We start from the raw sequence: 17,085 nt of genomic DNA on the forward strand, positions 1-17,085 counted from the left end.
ACCTGCCAGGATCTGCTCTGAGCACTGTGCACTGAGCTACTTAGACTGGCCTCAGTTGTGTCGGTCAGATGGAGCCACAGCACAGTGAGCCAGGGGCCTATGAGCCTCTGTCTCACCACAAGGGCCTGGCACACAGTAGGTACTCAGGACATGTTTGCCGAATGGACAAATGTGCACAGAAGGAATTTTCGAAGGAAGGTTTATGGTGGCAAGGATGGGGTGGCAGTTCACTAGACCTATTAAATGTTTTGTGTTTTTCAATTTTCAGCAAAAAGGATATGTGTGTGTGTATGCATTTATTATATATATGTGTGTGTTTGGCAAAATGTATTTTTAAGTGAATAAAGAAAGTCATCCTGTGAATAGTTTGGGTCAGCTTAGGTTTTTCAGAAACTGAACATGCCTGAATGAGTAAAGCTATAATAAAAAAAAAAAATGATAATTTTGCCAGGTGGATTTCTGTCTTTGTAACCTTTGACGTATTTTCACACTAATCCTCATGCATCCTCAGACAACCCTGAGATAGGAGGTGTGTGTGTATGACAATGTGTATATGGTATGGTACACGTGTATGTGATGGTGTGTATGCGTGGTATGGGGTGTGTGTGTTTGGGGTGTGTGTGTGAAGTGTGTGTATATGTGTGTGTGCATGTGTGTTTTTCCCAGTTCAACAACATCAAGACCCAGAGGTAGGAGGCAACTTAACGGAGGTCACACAGTGAGTTGCGGTCCCTGAGCTGGTTCTTCCCCACCTGCCCCAGGCTGACAGGAGGAGCGGAGGAACTCGCTGCAGAGCAGGTGGCTGAGACCTTCACCCCACACTCCTCCCGGGCAGGAAGGCTCCCATGGTCTGGTGGGTCAGGGAGGACCCCGCTGTGGCCACTCCCCACCCCCACCCCCACAATAAGGACTGCCTTCTCCTATCTTCCCTGGACTATCATTTATTGATTCCATGTTCTTCTTCCAATAAACTCACCCCGTATAACAAATAGATTTATTTAAAAGGAAACTTTAAATCACTAATGTAAATGGAAAACCAGCCCCACTTGCCATAAACAGAAAAAAAAAAAAGAGGACATAAAATGAGCACAATCAACCTCAAAAGGCGGGATTTCATTCTAGCTGGGGTGGGGCTGCTGAAGGCAAAGCTGGGGCCAGCTCACTTGGCTTTAAAGGGAGCCCAGCAAGGGCTGAAGGGGCATTAAGGACAGATGAGCACCACATTGAGCCTCCTCCACGATGACTTCAAAGAGTGAAAAAGAACGGAAAAGGAAGGTCATTCTCCCTGGGGAGATTCTGGGACACCCCAAGACATCTCCAGCCCTGCACACTGGTCTCCAACTCCCACAGAGTGTGAGAACTGACAACCCACACCCCTTGCTCAGGGTGTTCTTGTCTTAACCCTGAGGAGCTGATGGGGAGGGTCAGTAAGCCCATTTTACAGATTTGGAAATTGGCTCAGAGAGGGCAGGTTGTGACCTGTACAGGGTCATGCAGTGGGATTCCTTCAGGTCTCACCTCCTCAGGGAGGCCACCACTGACCATGGCCCCCTCATTCAATCACCAAGACCTTTTCCAGACCCTTGGAGTATCTTGTACCAAGGGTAACTGGACACCAATTCACAGCCTGCTCGGCCCAGGAAGCCCCAAGGGCAGGAGAAAAGGACTCCATCCACCTCACCATGGCCCAGGCCCCGGTGGGGTTAGGTACAGAGTAACTCCTCCGGAACAAAGGATGAGAAAACAGGCTCAGGGAGATGAGGGTTCAGGGCCAAGGCCACAAAGCATGGCCACAGAACCCAGGCTGGGGCCCAGCTGTGCCTGACCACGAGATCTCCCAGAGCAAGGACCAGCCTCTCAGTCGCCGCCAGATCCCAGGCCTAGCACAGCATGGGCGGGGCATGCCCTGCTTAAGGAAGGGCCTCGGGGCTTCCACTGCAGCTAGGAAAGGGGCCACTATCGAAGGTAGGCAGAGAGGCTCTAGGAGAAATGGGAGGGTGAGGGGCTGGGGGCATAGGAGGGGGCAGGTAAACCATGAGCATCAACTCAGATTGGAAGCAAAGAAAAAGGAGTAAAACCAAAGTCCTTGGAAATTCCTTTAGTGCTTGGCTGTCCATGAAAACAGGATAAAGTAGCTTCCTCTGTCTGTGCTCCAGCCGGGTAGGGTGGAGGCACTGGGCTTGGGCCAGGACGGCCTGGAGTCAGGACAGGGATGGGGCAGGACTGTGAGCTGAGGAAGAAGCTCCAGGCTTTGCTACTTCAGGGCATCCAGATAGGTACAGACCTGGGAGAAGACACTGTCCACGGAGCCTTCAGCATTGACCTGTGGGGAGATGGGGGCCATGAGGGACAAGATGCCTAGGGGGGCTTCCTACAGCCCCGTGCTGGGGAGGGCTGGGTGGGCCCCACGGAGGCAGGAGGAGAGGCCAGCGGACCTCCCTGCAGAGACCAGGCCTGGTGCCCAGAGCCCAGCCAGAGTAGACAGCAGCACCTCATTGAACCAGTGGGGAATCCGAGGTCCAGAGAAGATGGTTGGTCCAAGGCCACACAACAAGTTGAGGCTGAGCCAGGTGAGAACCCAGGTTTGGGGGCTCCCATCAGACCCACGGGTGGGCGCACCTTACGCACTATGCCACGTTTCTCATAGAAGGCAATGACAGGTTCTGTGGCCTTATAGTAGGTCTCCAGCCGCTTCCTGATGGTCTCCTCATTGTCATCCACACGCCCGCTGGTCTCTCCACGCTTCAGAAGCCGCTGGGTCATGGTCTCGGGGCCTGCATCCACATACAGCAGCAGCGTGGGCTGTCCAATCTGCAGGTGGGGCACAGTCACAAGGGCTCAATTCCTGCCCTTGGGGCCACCTCCTCCCCATTTCCCACTAATGAGACCCCATTTGAGGCCCACTCAGACCGTTAATCCCCTCTCCAAGGCAGCCTGAGGGGCTGTCCTAAAACCAAGCTGCCCTGCCACTCCCCTGCTCAAACCTCTGCCATGGCACCACAGTGCCCGCACGAGAAAATCCAAACGCCTTCCATTGAGCAGGGCCTGCACGGTCAAGCCCCGCCCTCCTCATCTCATGCCACTTGCTCCATTGCTCTCCTTGCTTCAGCCATGCTGACTTTCTGTCTGTTCTAGGCTCTCAGCAACCTCCTTCCCATGCCAGGGCTTTACTCGGGCTGTTCCACCCACCAAGAACCCCACCTTCACCTCAATACCAACCACTCTCCTTCATTAAGCTCAAATCTCACTTCTGCGGGGTAGTCTTCCCAGATGCCACCCTCCCCCCACAATATGTTCTTCCAGCCTCTTTACTTCTCCCTTGAGCATGTCTCATGAAGGCCTCTGGTTATTTCATGCCCCTCTCCCCAGACAGGCTGGGGTTCCCTGAAGGCAGGGAGGCATCTGTCTTGTACCCCACGGTGCTGGATAGTGACTTGACGAAGGAAGGAGGGAGAATGAAGGGGTAGGGGGCTGCAGAGTTCTGAGGGTTCCTGAGCAATGGCACTGTCATGGGAATAACGTGTCATCCCTGGGGAGGACTTAGAAGGGCAAGGAAAAATAAGCACCCCTCCACAGGCCCCTGCCCGAGCTGGCCTCTATGCGGAAGCCAGAAAGGGCAGCCCCTTTCATCTGCCTGACCATGAGTCCCCGAGAGCAGGGGCCCTGCCTCTCGGTCACCACCAGATCCCCAGTCCTGGACCAGCCTGAGCCAGGCAACACCCTGTTTGAGGAAGGGTTCTAGAACTTCCACCAGAGCTAGGAGAGGGGCGGCTGGCAAGGGTGAGCAGAGCCACCCATGGCTGTACAGTCTCAGGTTTGGGGTCAGGCTCTCCCACCCCTCGCCAACTGTCTCCATTGCTCCCCATGAGCTGCTGCCCCAGACCTCACATCCAAGCTCTGGGGCCTTGGCAGGGGCTTTGCCCTGGCAGGGGCTTTGCTCTGGCAGGGGCTTGGCAAGTAGAAGCCTGGCCTCTGGCGTCAGGCTGGCCTGAACTCCATCTGGTCTCACCTCTGCCTCTCACCAGCTGTGCGACCTTGGATAAGCCACTTGCCTTCGCTGAGCCTCCGCCTCCTGGGTTGTAAAAAGTGCCTAATTCCCATTCCTGTCTCCTGGGTAGTTAGGATTCAGGTGCTTCCATCTTACAGATGAGGTGAGTGGCAGAGCTAGGCCTGGACCCAGCAGCCTGACCTAAGCCCCAAGCCACGCACCTCATCACCCTCCATCAGCTGCTGAGCTCCCCCAGGGCACAGACTCACAGTCTCTAATTCATCTGAGTCCCCAGGGCCCAGGCACAGTAGGCTCTTTATACACCAAGGACAGCTAACATCTCAGCCCCAAGCAGAGGTAGGGAATCTCTGAGATCCAGCTGAGCCTCTGGGCTGGGAATACTGACCTGAGGTTCTGGCTAAGGAGTGTCAGGGTAATGGACATCAAGCCTGGGGAGTTGATGCTGGCCACTGCCCACCCCCAGGAAAGTTCTGGGCCCTTTATCCAGGCCAGCGAGCCTCAACTTCCAGGCAGGCCCTTCCCCCGTCAGTGAGACCTTGGCGCCCCCTGGTGTCCACAGCCAAGAACAACGGCTGCCCAGGTCCCTGGAGACCATAGTCGGGCTGGTACCTACGCTGAGCCCACCACCTTCAGTAGTACCCACAACAGCCCAGGAGGGATGGGGACTTTCGTTAATCTCGTTTTTCAGATGCAGCTCTGAGGCTCAGAGGTGATGTCACACAGCCAGTGCGTGTGGGTCAGGACAATACGTCCCTCGAGGCTGCCTGGCCCCTGACAGTGGGACCATGGCTTCCTGACCTGAGGAAAGCCCAGCCAACCCCCATTGCACAGATAGGGAAACCGAAGCCTAGAGCAGAGTAGACACTTTTTTGAGGTCATGCAGCCACTTAAAGGTCAAGAAATACAGCCTTCTGCCAATGAATGAGGCTCGAAGCTATGGCAGTCCAAAGACAGCCCCAGCCTCACAGAGATGGGGAGTAGAGAGGGCACAGGGTGCAGGAAGCATCTGGCCCTTCTGCTAGCCCCCTGGATGCCCAATCCTTCCTGTGAAGGTCCTTTCTGGTCCTTCTTCCAGGAAGCCCTCCCTGAGCCCCTCGCCTATGCTTGCGGACCTCTCCCTCTTAGGCCCTTGCAGCCCTGTCTGTCTCCCCCCGGAACCTTGTGACACCAGAAGTATGAGTATGCATGTGGGAACGCATATGTGTGGCTGCCCACACATGTGTGTATGTATGTATGTCCCTGTGTGGATGCACGTGTGAATGTGGATGTATTCCTGTATGCATGTGTGTGAGCTCTGTGTGCACTATGTGTGCCTATGTGCACGTGCATGTGTGCACGTATTCGGGGCATATGCCTATGTACATGTGTGTGCCCGTGCAAGGCACCTCTTCTGTGGAAGGTTTTCCTGGGGGGTGCCCATTCTAGGAAGCTCAGAGCCATCATCCTCAAGGCTTGCTCTTTTCTGCCAGGCTTCTGTGGCCCCTGGAAGGAGACCAGACTCCCTTCTCTGGTACTTAAGGCCTCCAGCCAGGCCTGAACCTCCCTCTCCCACGTCACCCCTGAGTGCCCCAACCCACGACTTCTGTTCTGTCCACAATGGCCCCATACATTTCCAGCCCTGTCCATGATGTTCCCTGACCCTCCACCTGTGTGTTCACAAGGTGCCAAACCCCACTTTTGAAGGGTTCATCTCTCTAATCCCCACAACTGCCCCTCAAGGCAATTGCAACTTGTCTCTCCTCATTTTGCAGATGGGGAAACAGGCTCATAGAGGTGGAATGACTGGCCCCAGGTAACAGGCCCACTTCTGTGAACTCCCCAGACTGGTGCTTCCCCTTCTATGCCTCTCTTCCAGTAAGTCTTCCCTGGTTTCCCCTCCTTACCCACACACAATCCACCCACCCCCAAGGAATCAATCTCTCTGCTCAGCACTCCCACAACTCTGTCTGGCCACCACGGCAGCCTCCATCTGGCTGCCCTGCGTCACAGCTCCTCAAAGGCTGACCCAGGTTCATGCCTTACCCGCCGCTCAAACTCTTCTCCCTGCTGCACCTCCCGTGGGTAGCCGTCAATCAGGAAGCCTTTTGAAGTATCTACTTTGGCCACCATGGCATCTCGGAGCATGTCCAACACTGTCTCCTGGGGTTGCAGCAAAAGGGAAGGGGCCTTGAGCCTGTCTTCCCCATCCCTCCTCTGGGCCTTTGCTTGGGCTGGTCCTCTTACCTGGCAGCCCTCACCCTCTAACACATATATCTCAAACAGGCCTCTCTCTCCAGGAAGCCTGTCACTGACTGACTGATTGCTGACTGATTGATTGGGTCATTCATTTATATTCATTCAACAATATTTACTGACCTACCCCCAACCCCAACCAGGTCCTGTCCTGGGCCCAGAGAACATAGTTGTGAACAAAACAGACCTTCTCTGCCCTCAGGAAGCTCACAGTCTGATGAGGGGTCAGACAATTATACGGTAGATTTGTCAATTTCCAAATATGACATAAGCTGGATGGGCAAAGAAAGGGGCTACTGGAATATAAAATGGGGGCGGGGTAGGGGTTTTGGCCCAAATTTGAGGAGCCAAGGCGATCTGAAAGCTGAAGTAGAAAGGAGTTTTGTGAGTGCGAGGAACAGAAAAGCCAGGGTGAAGAGTGAAGGGAAAGTCAGCAGCACGAGGCTGCAGGTCAGTAGGGCAGTGTCCTACAGGGCCTCGGAAGCCTCTGGAAAGAACTTCCTGCCAGGGATAATGGGGAACAAAGGAGGGCTCAGAACAGGGAAGGTTGTGGTCAGCCCTGCCAGTGTGCCATGGGCTTTGTCGGCTCATGTCCACTCAGGCCACCCTTACTCCCTACCCCCAGCCCACCAGGGCCCACTCACCAATGGCACCAGCTGCCCCTTCTCCATGATTTCTGACAGCATCTTGCCCCTGGCCGAGCCTGAACTGACCTCAGCCCGCAGGAGGTCCCCGGTGGAGAGGTGGGTGTAGCCATACTTCTGGACAATCTTCTCACACTGAGTACCCTTCCCTGAGCCAGGTCCACCTGAAAGCACCCAGCCATTCAGCGCTGAGAAATGGAGCCCTGGAAGGGGCAAAGTCTGCCCGAGTCACCCAGCCAGGGAGCGCCTAGGGTGCAGCCCCAGGCCAGTCTCCCACCAGTGCCTGCGAAGACCCCTCCTGCAGCACTGCCCTGCCTCACGACCTGCCTTCGACTCACCCACCACAAAGATGATCTTGGTTGTCTTCAGCTTCTCTGTGGAAGAGAAAAGGGAAGACAGTTCAGTCACTCGCTTGACACAGAGCCAGAGGCATCTCATGAGTACCAGACCTGGGCTGGTGCGTGGCACTAGGGATAGACACAGCTCAGGCTCCTGATGGGGAGGCAGACAAGTCACAGCCCAGAGTGAGCAGTGATGGGGCGAGGAAAGCCCAGAGGCTGGCAGAGGTCAGGGAGGAGAGGGCATTCCGGGCAGAGGATCTGGCATAGGCAAAGGCCTGGGGGCCAGCCCTCGTGGCCCCTCTCTGTGGGTGGCTGGACTGCAGGGTAAGGTCACCTCTGGCCTTGTTGTCTTCCTCACTGCGGAGGTCACCTAGCGCTGAGCAGCAGGCCCCCATGGTCCCGTTCTTCTATGTCCCCAACGCTTCCCCTCCCAGGCCCTGGCCCTGCCCATCACCAGCCTCCCAAGGCCGGCACTAACGTTAAATTGGCAACCACAACACATGTTGCCGTGGCGATGGTTGCCGGGGAGGAGGGCTGCGGTGGGCATGGGGAATACTTGCCCAGAGAAGGAGGGAGAAGGAGACGAGCTTACTTTCCATCCTTCTGCCTCGCTGGTCCTTAGGACTCACCAAGACCTCAGCTCCACTTGACAGAGGGAAGCTGAGGCCTGGAGAGGCAGGGCCTGCTCAAGGGGGCTGCAGAATCGGAACTAGAACCCAGGCCCCTCTCCCTGGGCCTTCTACCCAAGATTTTTGAAGCCCAAGGAAATAGGGGACAGGCTAGATCCCACCTCACTATATGAGCTTAGGAATGAAGCTCTCTGCCCCACTCTGGCTCTCAGCCTGTGCTTCAGGGAGGGGGTGGGCTTGGCAGCTCCCAGTAGCCTTCCTGGCCACAAGGCTGGGGGCCCCGAGTCCTGGGCCTTAAGGGAACTGTCACAGTTCTGTGTGAAAGGCATGAATCTGAGGATGATGTCTGGAGCCCCAAGGGTGGAGAGGTGACCACTGGCTTCAGGCACAGCAGCAGCCAGGGCCCACAGAGCTCCTTTAAGAGCTGCCCAACCAAGGCACAGTGCCAGGGATAGGATGGCTGTGCTGCCAGTGGCCGGGGACAGGCCCAGTCTGGGCTCTCTGCCCACCCATGTCTCCCTCCAGGTCCCACCCCATAGGAGTTAGGAGGGCCCAAGGCATCCTCAAGGCCCACCCCATTTGACAAAAGGGAAACTGAGTCTCAGAGGGGGCAGGAACTTGCCTAGTGCTCATTAGGCTCTGCATTTTGCATATCTGTGGTGTCTCCCCAGGGCAGGCCATCTCTCCCCAGTGCCCACCCTCCCCAGAAAGAGGCAGGAAATCTGAGCTCTATAAATACCAGTTTAGGAAGTGAGCTGTGGGGCCCTCAGGAGGCTCAGGGAGGTCTCATCGATTCTAAAATTAATCTTGGAGATGCCAAATCCTGTGAGAGGCCTCAGGAGGATGCTGGAGACTCCAGACAGGGCACCTCATCCCAGGCCGACCAGAGTTTCCTCCAACTCCTCCCAGAATGCCTCACCAACAGCACGCCCCCTGTACAGATGGGCACACTGAGGCCCAGGCCATAAGCCTCCATACCTGCCATTCTGCCAAGGTCCAGGGAGCTGATTCAGCACTCTGTAAGACAAGGACACAGGTGGGATAAGTGAGGGGGATTCTGCTCCCCTCCCACCTCTGCTTCTGCCAAGCCATGCCCAAGACAGCAGGATGTGGGCCAGGCCCCATCACATACTCTGAGGGCAGAGGGGCTGCTGGGGACTAAGGAAGGTCCAAGAGGCTGAGTGACTTTGGAAAAGCCACCTTTCCTCTCTGTGCCTCAGTTTCCTCACCTGTCACAAGATGGCAGCAATCCCCTCCCATCCACACCTATTCCCACTGGAGGGCCAAAAAGGGCCAGGCAACCCTGAGGGGGGTAAACAGCAACAACAGCAAACAAAGACTGAGCTGTTCTCCGCACAACAACCAGAAAACAGGGCATGGCCCAGCATCTTCGAACACCTTGACAACGCTCCCCAGGGCCCACTCTTCACCTCCCTAGTCACCTCACTGCGCCACCTCCCTTGTCTCTCCGGGCTTTGGTATCCCCATCTGGAATGGGGTTTGGACAAGGATGCTGTAAGAGACACAGAGGCCCCAGGGGAGTTATCTGTGGGAGCCACTCACAGTTTTCAGGGCAGTGGACCCAGCTTCCACCCTGCATGACCCCTGCCCCTCTCACCCCCTTAAGGACCTTCCTCCATGGCCCTCCCCCCTCTGCTATAAATAAATACCAATCATTCTTGCAGTCCCACCCTGTGCTGCCACAGCTCCTTCCAGCAAGGGCTCTTCCTGTTGTCAGTCTTCGGAATTGCCATCCACACACCTTTGGCCTCTACTTCTTCACTCCCCACTCACAAGCCCTGCCCAAGGGGATCAGTGACCATCACAACCACTCTTGCCTGGACCCTTGACCCTCGGCCAGCGTTCCTCCTGCCAGGGACTTCCAACCCAGGCCTCTACACCATTCTCTCATTCTTGGCTTCAGTCAGCCCAGGCCTCACTCCCCAGTCCCATATGTCCATGGCCCTTGGACAGGCCCCAGGAGGCCTTCAGACCCCTCAGACTCTGAGTATCTCCCCCATAGCCGGAGCTCTGCATACCCAAGTCCAGACCCTCTACCTCCTAAACACCTCTCCAATCTGTCTACATCTCCCCTTCCCACTTCCTCGTTCCAAGCAGGGGGCCCAGGCCACTGCCCCAGCCTCCACATGGGTCTCCCCGCCTCCATAGGCAATCTGTAGGATTTTCTGTGACAAGCATCAAAACACATTCACCAAACCAAACCCATTGCCATTGAGTCGATTCAGACTCATAAAGACCCTACAGGACAGTAGAACAAAATTCTAACTCAAAAAGAAAGACCAGACTTGCTGGCCTGACAGAGACTGGAGAAACCCTGAGAGTATGATCCCCGGACACCCTTTCAGCTCAGTAATGAGGCCACTCCTGAGGCTCACCCTTCAGCAAAAGATTGAACGGGCCCATGGAACAAAACAAGAAAAAAGGGGCACACCAGCCCTGGGGCAGGGACTGGAAGGTAGGAGGGAACAGGAAAGCTGGTAATAAGGAACCCAGGGTTGAGAAGGGAGAATGCTGACGTGTTGTGGGGTTGTTAACCAATGTCATACAACAATGTGTGTACTGTCTGATGAGAAACTAGTTTGTTCTGTAAACCTTCATCGCAAGTTCAACAAAAAAAATTAAGCATTTTTTTAAAAAAGACCCTACAAGACAGAGTAGAACTGCCCCATAGGATTTCCAAGGAGCGGCTGGTGGATTTGAACTGCCAACCTTTTGTTTAGCGCACAAATGCTTAACCGCTATGCCACCAGGACCCCACTGTGCAATCAAGGCTCCTCAAACTACACTACTTACCTGTTTAAAACCCTTTCAAGGTAAAGCGTGGACCTCTTGGCATAGCTGACAGGGCCTGTGTTCTGGCCCCTGCCACCCTCTCTTTATCAGCTGCACTTGAACTGCTTGGTGCTCCCTCACCTACCATTATGATGTCCCACATTCAGGCTTTTTTTGATGTTGTACCCAGTGCCTGGATGCTTTTCCTGAACTAGCTATTGTTTAAGACTCAGCTCAGGTGTCAGCTCCTTTGGGAAGCCTTCCTGGCTTCCCACCACTCCTACATTGGTAGGTACCTTCTCTGAACTTCCCCCAGAATCAAACACTATATTAAACTTCTCCGACTGTGCAGGCCTGTGTCCTGCACCAGACTGGGCCTGGCATGGGCTGAGCACAGAGCTAAGAGACTTCCTTCCATCCTCACAGCAGGCTTGGGAGGGCTGTGGCCTGGGGAGTCTACAGAGAGGGAATTGGGGCTCAGAGAGGAGGAGACACTCCCTCAAGAGCCTGGCTGGGGTTGGACTCTGGTCTGCATTTTCCACCACTCCAGAGCCTGGCACCTAGTAGGACCTTAAGCAGCTCTGCTGACTGTCCCTGTTGCTCATGGGGCATGAATCATAGCTGTTTTCCTGCTGAGTGTGGTTAAGGAGGGGTAGAAGTTGCCAAGCACCCCTTGGCAGCTGGCCAGGGAGGAGGCCAGGGACTGCCTGCAGTGGTGCCTTGGGGAGTGGCCCGAACCCTGCCTCACCTTTCCCCCTTCCAGTAACCTAAGCCCCTCCATCCTCCTGGCACCTGCCACTTTCTTCGTCCAAAATAACTTGGGTGGTAAGGAGGCCTCACAGAGGCCAGGAGCCCAGGGTAGGGTTTGGTTACAGACTCAGCACCCAGGCCTTATAAGGCTTACAGGTCAGGCCCTAGCAACTCCTAGTATGACTGGGTGGTCTGTGGAGGGGTCTGGGGAGCTGAGGCTCAGGGGAGCAGTAGCTTAATCCCAGGTACAAGTCAACGCCAGGGCAAAGCCCAGTGTCCCAGCTCCTGACCCAAGGCCAGGCTGTCCAATGGTTGGTGACAGACTAGGGCTCAAACCCCAGCTCCATCACTCAGCTGAGTGACCTTGAGAAGCTGGCATTCCCTCTCTGGGCCTGCACCCCCAGACCCTGTCCTGCTAAAGACTCCTGGGTGGATAGCTGAACAGTGCTGACCCCAGGGCTCCCACCTTTCCAGGAGGCTGGGGCAAAAGGTCCAACATCCGAGGGTCTTCCTGTCACCCCAGCCTCAAAGTTACATGGCAGAACAGCCCCTCCAGACATATAGACTGCCCCTGCCCAGGTCCTTTGGAGCAGGGAGCCAGGTCACAGCCCCTCCCTAGGCCCCAGCTGGGATGTGCCAGGGGCAGGGACCCAGAGCCCCAGGAGTGCTGGTCAGGACAAAGGAGTAACTGTCTAGGAGGCTGGGAGGTGCTGCCACCACACACACACACAGATCCACAAAGGCACGCACGCGCGCGCACACACACACACACAGATCCACAAAGGCACACGGTGTGGCACAAATACCCAGAGCCTTGGGAATACAGACACGCGAAGATGAACAGATCACAACCATGGATACAAGTACAGACATACACAAAACCCACGGATATCCTAACACACACAAACACACCCTCTCCTTCCCCGCTCCCAGGTACGGCTCCCCCACTTCCCGAATAGGCACACACATGCACACACAGACACGTACACAGGCACACACTGACCTGGGGGAGGGGTGCAGGTGGGCGCCAGGGGCCAGTGTGTGCCCGGGCCCGTCCTCCGCTGGCCGCCTGCAAAGGCGACTATTTATAAGGCTGTCAGCGCGCAGCATGCTGGGAGCCAGCGCTCCGAGATGGCAGGGAGAGAGGGAGGGAGGGAGAGAGGGAGGGAGAGCCGGTTGGGATGGGAGGGATCTGGACCTGAGTGGAGTCCTGATGGGAGGTCAGAGCAAGGCTGGCACTCCAACTGTGCACCCACTGGTGGCTGTGCCTGCACACACGTAGCACACTTTACAGCTCGCCAAGAATTTTCCATCTATTACCTTCTCTGATGCCACATCACCCCACCACTCCAAGAGGACAAGGCCAATCTTCCCGTTCATAAGCTGGGGACACTGAGGTCCAGAGAGGAGAGACTTTTGGCACTAGATTCCACAGGGAGTTGGTGACAGGGAGAGGCCAAAACCCTCCCCCGGGCCTCAGCTGGGATGTGCCAAGGGCAGGGACTCAGAGCCCCGGGACAGACAAAAATGGATACTGCGGCTTTAAACGCCAGACCAGTCCCCCCAACTCCTCCTTAGATCCGGGGCTGAGACCTGCCTGAGACTCCCCCTCCTATGTTGGGAGAGGCCCCCAGAAGCCCCTCTGAAGCTAAAATTTCAGGACCCTCAGGGCCCCAAAGCCCACCACCATACCCAACCCCCAGCTGGTTGGTGACTGGGAACTCAAAGAGATTATAAAAATCAGCCCTGTCCTCAGGAGCTCTGGTCTGTTGGGAAGTTCCAGTGAGTGAGGCTAGGATGGGATGTTCAGAACTCAGGTGCCCAGATGGGGGACTGACTAATCCTAATGAAAAGAAGCACTCCCATTAACTGAGCACTCACTATGCACCAGGTGCTAGGCACAGCACTGGACTCACGCCACGTCTGTGAACCCTTAAACACACAGGGGAAAGAGAGGTTCAGACATGTACAACAGCTTGCCTGAGGTTCCCAGGTAGAAAGTGGTGCGTACATCTCCCCAATGCTTAGTCAGCATTTTGCATAAAGACTTGTACATAGTAGTAGTTGCTTAATAAATGTAGCTGGGCAGGGGGACGAGAGCTCAGGACCCTCCAGCTCCAAGACTCTCTTGACCACTAGATCATACCATGTTCTTGAAGGCAGTGGCACCAGAGAGTAGGATGGGTTGAATTTGCAGTTTGTCTCATAGGCACTAGGGAGCCATAGAAGGTGTTTGAGCAGGAGAATGAAACCACCAGGAGAGTGAGTCTACCTTAGGAAGGTAGCACTTAACAACAGCAGCCAGGACACCAGGAGGCCTGGATCTCGTCCAGCTCTGGCACCCGTGACATCAGATGAGGTCCTTACTTCTTGAGGCTATATCTTCCTCATCTTTTGAGTGTGGGGACAGTGCAGCAAGTCAGAGGTTCTTCAGTAAAAGTTGTTTCAAAGGTCCTCTCAAAAGCTGTTGGTGGGTGTGTGCACTGGCACAACCTCTGGCGAAAGCAAACTGATGATGTAAATCAAAATTTTAAATGTGCCCGTAAACCCCACGATTCTGCTTTTAGGAATCCATTTCAGGGAAACACACATGGGCACAACAGGCGTACAGGATGGTTCTCTAGTACCAGCAGGGAACTGCTGGGAGGGATAGTGGGGCAGCCAGCAGGGTGGGGGGAAATGACTATCAGCATGAGAAAGAAGTCGGAGGTTTCTGGGGCTGGCGGGGACAAGAAGCCCTAGATGCACGACACTGGTCTGATCTCACCTGTGGAAACTAATTCTAAACATGCAGGCAGGTGTGTGTGTGCACCTGTGTAAAATCTATTCCAAAATGCACATTGTTTGCATTTTTGCATCTCTGAAACTGAGTTGTCTTACAATCAGCAGTATCTTGTTGTTGTTGTTAGGGGCCATCAAGCTGGCTCAGACTCATAGCGACCGTATGTACAACAGAATGAAACACTGTCAGGTCCTAGGCCATCTTCACATTCGCTGTTCTGCTTAAACCCCTTGTTGCAGCCACTGTGTCAATCCACCTCGTTGAGGGTCTTCCTCTTCTTCACTGACCCTCTACTTTACGAAGCAGCGGGATCTTAGAGTCTATGAAATGAAGCAGAACTGACAAGGGAAGGTGAAGCTTCCGCCCCACCCCCTCCCCGCCCCACCCCACCCCACCAGGATTAAGGCAGGGACTTTCACTGCTTACTTAAAAGCTTCTCCATGCCTTTTTTTTTTTTTTTTTAACAAGCATCTATTACTTTATATATAAAACAATTTTAAGTACCTTGTTCTAATTATTTCATTTGCATGTGACCTGTGAATTTTCCACCCATGCTGGGGCACTAAAGGGTCAGGACGTTTTTCTCAGCTATAATCTAAAGAGAGAAAAAAGAAATAAGAAAGAAGGAAGAAGGGAGAATAAAAAGGAAGGAAAGAAGAGAGGGAGGGAGGGAAGGAAGGAAAGGAAGGAGGGGGAGAAAGGAAGAGGAAAGAAGGGAAGCAGGAAAAAAATTACACGGAGGAAAAACCTGGAAGATCGTACCTGTTAACAGAGAATGGGACTGGACGTGGCCTCGCTTTCTACCTTACATAATTTGTACGGTTTAAGTTATTTTGTTTTATATATATATATATTTAAATACATAAAAACATAAATATGTAAAAATGAAAGCAATTTTTAAAAACATTTCAAAACTATTTTGGTTACAGAAGGAATTTCAGGCTTGAAAACAAGCCAGCATCATGGGATGATCCTAGAGCTGGCTCACTCTGAGAATCACCACCGGCTCCACAGGGTCCCCACGCAGGGTCCAGAGCACAGGGCTGCCCAGAGTGGGCCCTGCTCGTGGAACCAGCAGAACCGGAACCGGCATCAGCAGGAAACAGCTGGAGTAGGCCCAGTAGAGTGTCTGCTTCAGGAAGTACATGCGGGGACTGCAGCTGGTAGGAGAGGCTGCGGAGATAGGCGCCCTCCCAGGACAGGTGCAGGTCCCTTTCCATGAACATGAGGAAGTGCATGGTTCACATGGGTAACTGGAAAAGGGATACAGTGGAGATGCAAGTGCAGATATAGGTGCAGGAGTGCCTCGAAAGTTAAACAAGGTGCTGGGTCTGGTCCTGGCCACAGTGGGGAGCCAGCCAAAGGTTTCGGAGCCAAGAGGACTGTGAGGGTGAGGACTTCAGGACAGTGACTTTACCAATGAGCAGACCAGTGCCCCTGGGTTCCATCTGAGGGAGTGAGAGTTTGAGGGGTGGAGGATTTGGGGACCAGGTCCCAGACCTCCTTCCCTCAGTGTCTTCCACCAAGTCCCACCTCCTGAAGCTAAACTGAGCTTTCCCAGAGACCCACCCCCTGCCCGCTTGAAACCCACCCCCTCTTGACATTCTCTTGCCAACCTCCTTTTCACACCCACCATTAGGCAGACAGAAGAACCAAGGCATTCTGGGAGCAATGAGACTACCTAGAAACCTCTGTCTTTGCATGGGGTTGAAAGTGTGCCCACGCAGAGTTTTAGGCTCTCCATGTAATGACATTGCAAGGAGTCCCTGTCCCTCTAGAATGGCCCTCCATTGTTGCGTTGTATCCAACCCCTGGACCTCGGGCCAGGCAACCTCCCAGTCTCCTGCCGTTCCTGTGGCTGCCTCACTTGTCTAGTCCAAGCAAGAAGCCTTGAAGCTCCACCCTCAGGCTGGCATTCATGGCCTTGGGCCATCTGGCCCAAGTGCTCTCATCTCCCACTGCTCCCTCCACCTGCGCCCAAACTGGCCTCACTGTCCACTGAGTGAGGCCACGTTCTCCACCAGGCTGCGAGCCTACCATTCCCCCCACCTGACAGTCCCTCATTCATCAACTGCACCTAGTACAGCACGTGGCACATTTCTCCGTATTGTACAAATGTATACGTGAATTGACAAACACAAAGGGCCATGCTGCCTGCAGCTCCAGTGGCCACCATCCAGCTGGCCCAGTGCCTGGGGAGAGTTCTCTTTCTCTCTCCTCCTGGGAGGTCCCAGCACATAGGCCCGCTGCCCTTGTCTCACAGTCACCTTTTGTTTGGCCTCTGTTCCCAAGGACATCTTATCTGCCTAAACAGGTTGCAATCTTCTGCAGTCAGGGACCCCGTTCTACCTGCCAAGCTGGAGTAAACAAAGCAAGCACAGGGTTCTGGGTGTCCAGCCTCCCTCCACCCGCATACCCCTCCCTCCTCCTGCCCAGGGTTGCACCCCTGCCTGCCTCTCTCCTGCAAGGCAGGCCCAGCCAAGTTCTGGTTCTGCAGACCTCTGACCCTGCCGCCAGCCACCCTCCCCCACCCCCGTGTTCATTCCTCTCTGGCCTCCCCCAGCTCCTCCTTGGCTTTCTGTTGCAGAAATTTTGCTTTCCCCATCCACCCCCTTCCCCTCTCCCAGCCCCAGCCCAGAAGCTCTTCCCCCAGACCTCTGCAGGGCTCCTCAGCTTCCGGGCCTCAGAAAAAACCTCACTTCCTCAAAAGTCCCTCTCACAGCTGGTGCCCTGTGTTACTGTCTTCATAGCCCTTCCCCTGTGGGAGGGGTCAACTGAGATAGAACTTGTTGTCCCTCCCCTCTCTAGAACCTGAGCTCCTCCAGAGCAGTGTCTGGTTATAGTTGGTCCTTTTCCCAGATGAGGGGACTGAGGCTCTGAGAGGTAAAGTGACTTGTCTAAGGTC

The 17,085-nt window shown here is 54.7% G+C and overlaps 1 protein-coding gene across 2 annotated transcripts; it reads right to left on the reverse strand.

The window, feature by feature from the left end:
• Positions 1-980: 980 nt before the first annotated feature.
• On the reverse strand, positions 981-12,515 carry AK1 (adenylate kinase 1). 2 transcript variants are annotated; one of them, XM_049897160.1, is made up of 7 exons: positions 12,402-12,515; positions 8,834-8,872; positions 7,224-7,259; positions 6,886-7,049; positions 6,032-6,148; positions 2,620-2,811; positions 981-2,323 (listed from the first exon to the last, which is right to left on the reverse strand). In XM_049897160.1, exons 2-7 carry the CDS (start codon positions 8,838-8,840, stop codon positions 2,255-2,257), a joined length of 585 nt encoding a protein of 194 aa, XP_049753117.1. In that variant the 5' UTR covers positions 8,841-8,872; positions 12,402-12,515; the 3' UTR covers positions 981-2,254. The 2 variants fall into 2 exon arrangements, with proteins under 2 accessions (XP_049753117.1, XP_049753118.1); XM_049897161.1 differs by lacking the exons at positions 8,834-8,872; positions 12,402-12,515 and adding an exon at positions 7,561-7,993.
• Positions 12,516-17,085: the final 4,570 nt, after the last annotated feature.

Source organism: Elephas maximus, chromosome 9 (assembly GCF_024166365.1).
Source record: "Elephas maximus indicus isolate mEleMax1 chromosome 9, mEleMax1 primary haplotype, whole genome shotgun sequence".
NCBI classification, from domain to species: Eukaryota; Metazoa; Chordata; class Mammalia; order Proboscidea; family Elephantidae; genus Elephas; species Elephas maximus.